General features: G+C 62.2%; 1 protein-coding gene across 2 annotated transcripts; it reads left to right on the forward strand.

Annotated features, from left to right (window-relative positions):
- Positions 1-9: 9 nt before the first annotated feature.
- On the forward strand, positions 10-8,696 carry LOC115610594 (shootin-1-like). Of its 2 annotated transcripts, XM_032920047.1 has the most exons (17): positions 10-186; positions 1,358-1,419; positions 2,088-2,148; positions 2,312-2,406; positions 2,993-3,119; positions 3,795-3,892; positions 4,099-4,180; positions 4,372-4,466; positions 5,005-5,151; positions 5,772-5,925; positions 6,549-6,666; positions 6,881-6,930; positions 7,391-7,500; positions 7,631-7,690; positions 7,803-7,962; positions 8,393-8,574; positions 8,659-8,696. In XM_032920047.1, exons 1-16 carry the CDS (start codon positions 150-152, stop codon positions 8,536-8,538), a joined length of 1,602 nt encoding a protein of 533 aa, XP_032775938.1. In that variant the 5' UTR covers positions 10-149; the 3' UTR covers positions 8,539-8,574; positions 8,659-8,696. The 2 variants fall into 2 exon arrangements, with proteins under 2 accessions (XP_032775938.1, XP_030348212.2); XM_030492352.2 differs by having other exon boundaries at positions 11-186; positions 8,393-8,676.
- The last annotated feature ends 1,202 nt before the right edge of the window (positions 8,697-9,898 follow it).

Genomic DNA, 9,898 nt, shown 5'->3' on the forward strand with positions numbered 1-9,898 from the left:
CCTGAGCCCTGGCTTGTGGCTGGGGCAGGACCAGCTCCGCCTGGAGCTGGGTGCTCAGCCCCCATCATCACTGGTGACGTTGGGGGTTTCACTTCCTTGCAGCAGGCTCCAGCTGGGCTCAGGGTGCTGGGTCCCACCAGCCCCACACCATGGCCTGGGCTGAAGAAGGCACAGGGCAGCTCACAGGTAAGGTCCTTTCCCTGCGCCGAACGATGCGATGGGCTCACACATGGACGGGTATCCCATGGTGGGGTGGCTCTGGCTGTCCCCTGCGACCATCACCATGGCCTCTGGGTGCTGTGGGCTCATAGATGGTTCTTAAGGGGTGAAACCAGCCCTGAACTGGGCTTGGAGAGGGGATTTCCTCTGCTCAGCTCCATTGCGAAGGGGTGAAGGGTTGTATTTAGATGGACAGGCAGCTCCCAGGCGTGATGTGCTTCTGTCTCTGTCCGTCCATCCCTCCATCCATCCCTCTATCCCTCCATCCATCCATCCCTCCCTCCCTCTGCTGCTCAGGGCTGCGGGAGGTTCCCATCCCAGCTCCTTTTTAGGGTCTTTGCTGGTGTTTTCATGCTTAAACATCTACATCTCGCAAGAGCTGAGGCCGCGGGGAGCAGCCTTTGCACATCCCAAGCCCCACACTTGGCACAGGGGTCCTGGTGAGGGGTCCCAGTGCCCGGTGTGTCCCATGGGGACCCCCAGCCCATGCTGGCAGTGTGAGGTCCCCACACCAGTGGCTGGATTACAAACGGGGGGGGTGGATTTAGATTCCAGAGGGAATTCCCCACCAGATTCAGGCTGTTTTGGGAAGGGTCTGTGGCAGGGGCTGGATTCCTGCCCCAGCAAGGGAGACCCCAGAGCCCCTGGGGACAAGGGACCCCCATCCAGCATCCCAACAGAGCACCCCAGTCCCCATCACTGGGGACCACCAGCCCCCCCAGTGATGGTCCCATAGGGATGTGCTCCTCCTCCCTGTGCCCTCAGTGGGGTCTCACCCCCCAAACCCATTCACCCCAGTGCCACGGGGCTGGTTTGATGGGGGGAAGCTCAGTGGTGCTGGGGACTGTCCAGCCCCAAGCGTCACCCCAGTGTCCCCCCACCAGCCGAGCCCATCAAGGCATCCCTCTGTGGTGGCACCTCTTGTGCTCATCGGCAGCAGGATGCTCCGGGATGGCTTTTCCCAGCATCTCCCCAGGAATTTGGCAGCAGAGGCGTCACCAGCCCATGGTGCAGGGAGGGTCAGGGGGGCTCAGCCCCTCTCCTTGCAGAGCAGCATGATGAGAGCAAAGGGTTGAGACACCTCCTGGGTTTCCACCTACGCTGGGGACCTTCCAATGTGCTTCTGGTTCCTCTGCAGCCATCCTGGAGGCGGAGAGCAGCGAGGAGGAGGAGGAGGAGGATGAAGCAGCCGTGGTGCAGGTATCACCCACAGGCTCATGTTCTGGTTTATCCCCTCCTGCCCTGGGGTGGTGCAGGGCTGGTCCAGCCGCGGCTCTGGGCCTGGCGCTGGTGCCATCACCCAGTGTCATGGGCACATCGTCACCCACAGCATCCGGGGGGCTCAGGGCTCGATGAGACCCGGGAGTGCTGAGCCATTGGAATGCTGTGCTGATGGAATGCCAATGCAACGCAATGTTGTGCCAATGCAATGCCAACTCAATGCCATGCCAATGGAATGCCATGCTAATGGAATATCAATGCAATGCCATGCCAATGCAATGCCAATGCAATGCCAATGCAATGCCATGCCAACACAGTGCTGTGCCAAAGCAATTCCATGCCAATGCAATGCCAGGCCAATGGAATGCCATGCCAACGGAATACTGTGCCAATGGAATGCCAAATCAATGCTGTGCCAGTGCAATGCCAGTGCAATGCTGTGCCAACACAGGGCTATGGCAATGTAGTGCCAGCCCAAAGCAATCCCATGCCAATGGAATGCCATTCCAAACCAATGCCATGCCAATGCAATGCCATGCCAAGGCAATGCCAATGCCATGCTGTGTCAATGCAATGCTATCCCTGCACAATCCCATCCCAAGCCAATGCAATCCCAATGGAATACTAGAGGCATGTTTCTCCTGCAGCATCCCGCCCATGCCCAGGAGGCGGGTGAAGCCAAGGAGCGCCTGGCCGAGCTGGAGCAAGGTGAGCCCCATCCCACCAGAGCCACATCCTGGCTCGGTCCTGTGCCTCGGGGTGACCTCAGCCCTCATTGGAGCTGGTGCTGACGGAGCCAGTGGGAGTTCAAGTGGGAAAACCCCTGTTGCGGCACTGAGCTGGTCCCTGCATCCATCCTGCACCTCTGCAGCATCCCAGGCGCTGCTGGCCGAGCTCTCGGCGCTGGAGACCGAGTTTGAGATCGAGAGGACGTGCCGGGAGCGAGCCGAAGCCTACGCAGCACAGGTAGGGGTGGGCACTGTGACCCCGCTGCTGTCACCCCACAGCACCCCAGTGCCCACAGCCCCTGTGGGTGCGAGGCTGCTGGTGCATCCCCAGCGCACCCAGTGCAGTGGGTGCAGCAGGAACATCAACACAGTGTCAATGTATTGATGCTGCGAGGGCTGGAGCAGCTCTGCTCTGGAGCCAGGCTGAGAGAGCTGGGCTGGGGCAGCCTGGAGAAGAGAAGGCTCCTGAAGGGGAGACCTTAGAGCAGCTCCAGTGCCTAAAGGGGCTCCAGGAAACCTGGAGAGGGGCTTTGGACAAGGGATGTAGGGACAGGCCAAGGGGAATGGCTTTAACCTGCCAGAGGGGAGATTGAGATGAGCTCTGAGGCAGAAGCTCTTCCCTGGGAGGGTGCTGAGGCGCTGGCACAGACTTTTCCCAGAGAAGCTGTGGCTGCCCCATCCCTGGCAGTGTTCAAGGCCAGGTTGGACACAGGGGCTTGGAGCAACCTGCTCTAGTGGAAGGTGTCCCTGCCCGTGGCAGGGGTTGGGGCTGGAGGAGCTTTAAGGTCCCTTCCAACACAAACCATTCCATGATCCCACCTCAGGTGAAGCAGGAGAACAAGCAGCTGAAGAGGCTCAGCCTGGCCCCAACAGCCCCCCAAGCTCGGCTCGAGGAGGTGCCCCCAGAGGAGGACCCTGACCCTGCCCAGTGCTATGGGCAGCAGCTTGAGGGTGAGCCAAGGGGATCCCATCCCATCCCCATCTCTTCCTCATCCCCTTCCCATCCCCACCCCCATCCCATCCTATCCCATTCCCATCCCATCCCATCCCCAACCCCATCGCCGTCCCATCCCATCCCCATCAGAAGCAGCAAAGCACCAGCCCGGCGTTCCCTAAGCCTGGCTCAGCCTGGCCCTGAGGTTTAGGATGTTCCTGGTCCTTGTTCCGGATAATCAGGAGAAAGTGAATCTAAAGCCTAAGGGAAAAGCTGAACTGAAAGTGCTGCTGCTCCACTTCCCCCTTTCCCATCCTGGTTTCCCATCCTGTTTCCCACTTCTGGCTGTGTTTGTATGTCAGTGCCTGGGAGATGCACCCTCAGGGACACCCCTCTCCAGCCAAACCCTCCCTGTGGGGATGATCCAACGTCTTTGCCCATGGGTTGACCCTTTGGAGGATGCTCAGGGCAGCTTTGGGCAGGGAGAAGGGTGCTGAGCACGGCCCATGTGTCCTGGGGATGCTCTTCCACCCCATTGCCATGTGTGTGTCCCTCTGTGTCACCTCCCAGAACCAGCTTCCAGCAGGATGGGGGCGAGATGGGGAGGTCCCTGTGGCATCCCAGTCCCAGGAATGGGCTCTGGTGGGTCCCTGCTCCCCATTCCCACCCCTCATTCCCTGCTTTGCTCCCAGACCTGCAGAAGAAGATCTCCTGGCTGCTGGAGCAGCGGAAGGACCTCACCATCCAGGTCCAGGAGCTGCAGAAGCAGAACCAGGACCTGCAGGACCAGGTACCTCCTGGGACCCCCAATGGGACCTCCCAGCCCCTTCCCCTCCTTCCTCACCTCCTGCTCGTCCCTGTCGCTCCTTGCTGAGCTCAGGACAGGGGGTTTGGGTATGAAACCCCAATTTGGACCCACCACCATCTCCCTGATGTCCTGGGGGGTGCTGGTGTGGTGGGACCCCCCGGATGAACCCGGATCTCGTCCTGCTGCAGCTGGAGCTGGGGCAGGAGGAGCAGCAGCGCCTGCGGGCTGCCCTGGCCACTAGCCAGCGGGCACTGAGGTCCTTCAAGAGAGGTGAGATGGGTGCTGGGGCCCCATGGCCGTGTCCCCTCCCGCTGGCAGCTCCCAGTGCCGCCCAGTCCGGTGAACTGGTGATGGCAATGGATGGCGCAGCGCCGGGACATGGGTGTCCCCATGCATGGAGGTGGCGGTGCTGAGGTCCCTGGGGTGCCATGGACCCCTCTGAGACCTCGCTGTCCCCGCAGTGTCCCACATCATCACCCAGGATTACTGCGAGGCGATGCAGCAGCTCGAGCTGGAGCAGGACCTGCGCCTGCACGCGGAAGCCTTCGCCCATGAGGTGCAGGCAGGGCCTGGGACACCCTGGCCATGGGTGCTGGGGGGGAAAAGGCACCCATAGGAGTGGGAAACCAAGGGGTTGATGCTGCCGGTGTCCTTCAGCGGTAGATGGAGATGGGATATTGGGAAGCTCTTCCCTGTGAGGGTGCTGAGGCGCTGGCACAGGGTGCCCAGAGAAGCTGTGGCTGCCCCATCCCTGGCAGTGTTCAAGGCCAGGTTGGACACAGGGGCTTGGAGCAACCTGCTCTAGTGGAAGGTGTCCCTGCCCGTGGCAGGGGCTGGGGCTGGAGGAGCTTTAAGGTCTTTTCCAACACAAACCAGTCTGGGGTTCTATGATGGAGACACCCCAACACTCAGCCCACTGCTGGCTCAGCACCAAGGGGATGGGGATGCTCCTGGGCACCCATCATCATTCCCTGGGGTGATATTATGAGGGTTTCACTCCCAGCCTCCAGGTAAAGGGCAGCAAAGCCCGTTTCCCCCTGGGAAAGGGCGCTTCTCCTGCTGTGGACTCCCTGACCCCATTGTCCCCACGGCAGATGCTGGTGCAGAAGAAGGAGGCGAGCAGGCAGAGCACCATCCTGCTGCAGGGCGCGGGGCCCAGCGCCCAGCTGCTGGCGGCGCTGCAGGACGTGGCGCGCCTCACGCGGGCACTGGAGGAGGCCAAGCAGGAGCAGCACCAGCGGGTCAGGGCCGTCCCCAAGGGGTGACAGGGGGTGACACAGGGGGTGACACAGGGGGTGACATAAGGATGGGTCATGGCACCACTTTGGTGCTGGTGGAAGGTTCCTCTGGATGCGGGAACTGGATGTGACCGGGATCAGACCCCCCCCATTATGCCCATCCCATGCTGGTGCCCAACACGGAGAGGTTCTTCCAGACCCCCCCAACACCTCCTCAATGCCCATCCAGTGCTGGGTGCCAAACCTGCATGGAGAGGTTGTTCTTCCAGACCCTCCATCACCTTCTCCATGCCCATCCCACATGGATGTCCAACCTAAAGAGGCTCTTCCAGACCCCCCATCACCCTCTCCATGCCCATCCCATGCTGGGTGCCCAAACGGGTTGCTCCTCCATGGGTTTCCACTAGCACTTTTAGGTCCCATGGCTGGGCTACCACACAATGGGAGCCCCCACTCTGGGTTAGCACCCACCAAGCTGCCATCACCCAGCCAAGAACTGTCCTCACTGCACCTTGAAGCTCCTTGCAAGAGGCCAATGTGGGTTGTGGAGCACCCACGTCCCTGGCAGGGACAGCACCGTGGTCCCCAGCCCCAGGACCCCTCCAGCGCCCCCATTCCCGCAGGTGCAAGAGCTGGAGGAGCAGCTGGGGAAGCGCCCAGAGCCAGAGGAGCTGGATGAGGCCCGGGCAGCTCTGGCTGTGGCTGAGGAGGAGAAGCTGCGGCTGAGGACGCGGCTGCAGGAGGCTGAGCAGCGCCTGCGGGAGCTGCAGGAGGAAGGTGGGTGCAGCAGGAGCCCCAGGGGTGCCCATAGGGATGCCCATAGGGATGCCCATAGGGATACCCATAGGGCTGCTCATGAGGATGCCCACATGGATACCCATAGGGATGTCCATAGGGATGCCCATAGGGATGTCCATAGGGATGCCCAAGGGATGCCCATAGGAGTGCTCATGAGGATGCCCACAGAGATGTCCATAGGGATGTCCATAGGGATGCTAAAGGGGATGCTCAAGGGGATGCTCAAGGGGATGCCAATAGGGGTGCTCATGAGGATGCCCACAGAGATGTCCATAGGGATGTCCATAGGGATGCTCAAGGGGATGCCCAAGGGGATGCCCATAGGGGTGCTCATGAGGGTGCCCATAGGGATGTCCATAGGGATGTCCATGGGGATGTCCATAGGGATGCCCGTAGGGATGCTCATAGGGGTGCCCATAGGGATGTCCATAGGGATGCCTGTAGGGATGCTCATAGGGGTGCCCATAGGGATGTTCATAGGGATGTCCATAGGGATGCCCATAGGGATGCCCAAGGGATGCCCATAGGGTTGCCCATAGGGATGCCCATAGGGATGGGCTCAGGCTCCGAGGGGCAGCAGCCCTCAGTTCACCCCATTGCAGTGGGGCTGCTGCAGGAGAAGCTGGCGCAGGACCCACCGCTGCAGAGCCGGCCCCCCGAGGTGGCTGCGCCCCCCCCACCACCACCGCTGCCACCACCCGCACCCGCGGTGCCCGTGGAGTAAGTGTCACAGATGGACACCCCCATGGGTACCATAGCAGATAAGTGGGGCTGGGGGCAAACCTTCACCCCCCCAATGTTGGGGGCTGTCCCCAAGCCATCCCCAGGCACCGACCCCATGGGGCATGGGTGGGGGGTCACTGGGCATCGTGTCTGGTGTTGTGGGGTCCCCGGTGCAGCTCGGATGGGCTCTCACCTCCCCTCTCCCTTCCAGCCCGCTCTTGGCCATCAGGCAGAGGAAGGGACTGGTGAACCGGCAGTGCTGTAAGTACCCCCCCATGGCACCCCATTGCACCCCTGGGGGGTCCTGGTGACGTTGGGAGGGTCCTGGTGACATTGAGAGGGTCCTGGTGCCATTGGGGGGTCCTGGTGCCATTGCTGGTCTTGATGTCATTGGGAGGGTCTTGGTGCCATTTGGGGTTCCTGGTTCCATTGAGGGGTCCTGGTGCCATTGAGGGGTCCTGGTGCTATTGAAGGGACACCCTTTGAGCTCCCCAGTCCCCAAAGGCCACAGCATCCCTGGTCCTGCCCAGCGTGTGATGGTCCCAGCACAGGTTGGGGATGAGCAGGGTGGTACCAGCCCTGGGTCATGGCTGGGTTTGGCACCAAGGGATGGACCATGGGAATGGGGACACCGCAGGGAGGTGGCATCTCCTGACCGCCCCAGCAGGGACTGAACCCTGCAATGAGTGTGTGGGGTCTCAGTGTGGTGCTCCCTGCCCAGGCAAGCCAGAAGCTGAGGATGCCAAAGCTCGAGCCGTGCAGGAGATGATGGAGCGGATAAAGAACGGGGTGGTCCTGAGGCCCACGAAGGAGCGGGACCCCCTGGGACAGGTAAGGAGGGACCATGGGATCCCCATCCCATGGAATGATGCTCTGAGGGGGGACCCCAGGTCTTGGGATGGGTTTGGGGAGCACCAGCAGCCCCATGGTGGGCAGGATGAGGCCACATCCCCTCCTGCAGGGTGCATCGGTGGCGGGCAGCAAGCGGAGGAGCGCGGCGCTGGAGCTGCAGAGCATCCTGGTGAGCAGCCCCATCCCTGTCCCCAGCTCCATCCCCTGTCCCTTGTCATCCCTGCGGTCCCAGCGCCTGGATGCTGCCCCTCAGCACCTCTGCTGCGCACCATGGTCCCCAGGGTGCCATGCGGAGGGCGAGCAGGAGGGCTGGAGCGCGGCAGAGCAGCCTCAAGGGCAGGGACAGGCAGCTCGAGGCCATCCTGCAGCGCCGGCGCCGTGCGCTGGATGTGGCCCCGCAGGAGCACAGCGATGATGAGGCCGCGGAAGGGCCGGACCCTGGTACGGAGAAGGGCTTGGAAGGGGGGATAACGGGGCTGGATGAGCCCTCTGTGGAGGGAGAACATCCCAAGGGATTGGGAGGAGTCTCTGGGATCAGCGCTGTGAGGGTGCTGGGACGTTGGAATGGGTTGAATGGAGAAGCTGTGGCTGCCCCATCCCTGGCAGTGTTCAAGGCCAGGTTGGACACAGGGGCTTGGAGCAACCTGCTCTAGTGGAAGGTGTTCCTGCCCGGGGCAGGGGCTGGAGGAGCTTTAAGGTCCCTTCACCCCAACCCATTCCCTGGTTCCATGGCTGGTGCAGAGGTGACACCATGTGTCCCCTCGCTGTCCCACCACCCCCGCCGATGCTCTGCGGTCCCTCCTGGTGCCAAGCGCTGGGTCCCCATCGGCTCTCCCTTCGCTCTCACCCACCTCTCCCCATCTCTCCGCAGGGGACGAGGACCTCGATGCGGCTCCATCCGGGTGCTCCCCACCAGGGAGCAGGGACAAGGTCCCCTTCAGAGCCCGGGTGGCCAGTGGCCTCCCCAGGACCCGGCCACTCGCCCGCCCCACCGGGGGCAGATGGGAGCTGGGGTAGGGGAGATGCCATCACCCTGCCTGGAGCCATGGCTGGGTCAGGAGATGGGTGGGAAGGTGATGGGTGGGAAGGTGATGGGTAAGGAGGTGATGGGCGAGGAGGCGATGGGCTTAAATTAAAGTGAGGTGACACCAGGTCCCACATGTGTGTGCTGAGGGAGACGGGGATGGAGCTGCTCCAAATGGATCATGGCACAAGACCCTATGGGACCGGAGCAGGGCACCCCACATTTGCCACCCCAGGGTGCCTGGTGGCTGTTGTGTCCCCATTTGCAGTCTCAAAGGTCCACATTTAAGGAGGTAAATGGCACCCACACCCCAGACAAAGGGATTTGGACTTGGTCAGGGCAGAACACGCTGTGGTGCCCCATGTCCCCTCCACGCCACCAGCCTGGTCCCACTCTCCAGTGACACCCAACCATGGCGTGGGCAGCCCCGCACACTGGTGGCGCTGGACGGCGGGTGCAAGACCCCTCTTGGAGCCCATGGAGCCCCCAGGAGAGCTCTGAGCACCAACCGGTGGCATGAAGGGCTGGGACTCTACGTGTGCAGATGGGGACCCCCAGAGTGACCCTGCTCTTGTGGGGGTGAGGCCTGAACTGCTGCAGGTGAAGGAAACCCCCAGACACCCAAAGCTCTTGGGGTTCCCTTTGGGGGTCCAGGGAAAGCGAGGGGGGGATCCTGCCCCTCTGCTGCGCTCTGGGGAGCCCCCCCCTGCAGCCCTGACCCAGCTCTGGGGCAGCAGCACAAGAGGGACATGGAGCTGCTGGAGCGAGGCCAGAGGAGGCCCCGGAGCTGCTGCGAGGGCTGGAGCAGCTCTGCTCTGGAGCCAGGCTGAGAGAGCTGGGCTGGGGCAGCCTGGAGAAGAGAAGGCTCCTGAAGGGGACACCTTAGAGCAGCTCCAGTGCCTAAAGGGGCTCCAGGAAACCTGGAGAGGGGCTTTGGACAAGGGCCTGTAGGGACAGGCCAAGGGGAATGGCTTTAACCTGCCCGAGGGGAGACTGAGATGAGCTCTGAGGCAGAAGCTCCTCCCTGTGAGGGTGCTGAGGCGCTGGCACAGGGTGCCCAGAGAAGCTGTGGCTGCCCCATCCCTGGCAGTGTTCAAGGCCAGGTTGGACACAGGGGCTTGGAGCAACCTGCTCTAGTGGAAGGTGTCCCTGCCCGGGGCAGGGGATTGGGGCTGGATGAGCTTTAAGGTCCCTTCCAACACAAACCGTTCCATGTCTCCATGACCTCGGCCTCCCCCCGTCCGGCGCCATTGGAAATGTCACCTCCCAGCTCTGTTACTCATCAGCCTCTGCCCTTTCCCGACGTCGCTCCGGTATCGAGTGAATTCCTCTCCCCTCACTGCACCCTCCAAA

Source organism: Strigops habroptila, chromosome 7 (genome assembly GCF_004027225.2).
Source record: "Strigops habroptila isolate Jane chromosome 7, bStrHab1.2.pri, whole genome shotgun sequence".
In the NCBI taxonomy this organism is placed as follows: Eukaryota; Metazoa; Chordata; class Aves; order Psittaciformes; family Psittacidae; genus Strigops; species Strigops habroptila.

What these genes read in the sequence shown, in the direction of transcription:
- LOC115610594 (XM_032920047.1), top strand. Translation starts at nt 150, where the DNA reads ATGGCCTGGGCTGAAGAAGGCACAGGGCAGCTCACAG. An exon ending in CTATGGGCAGCAGCTTGAGG is followed by an intron (nt 3,120 to 3,794) that starts GTGAGCCAAGGG and finishes CTTTGCTCCCAG; the next exon opens with ACCTGCAGAAGAAGATCTCC. An exon ending in ACTGAGGTCCTTCAAGAGAG is followed by an intron (nt 4,181 to 4,371) that starts GTGAGATGGGTG and finishes CTGTCCCCGCAG; the next exon opens with TGTCCCACATCATCACCCAG.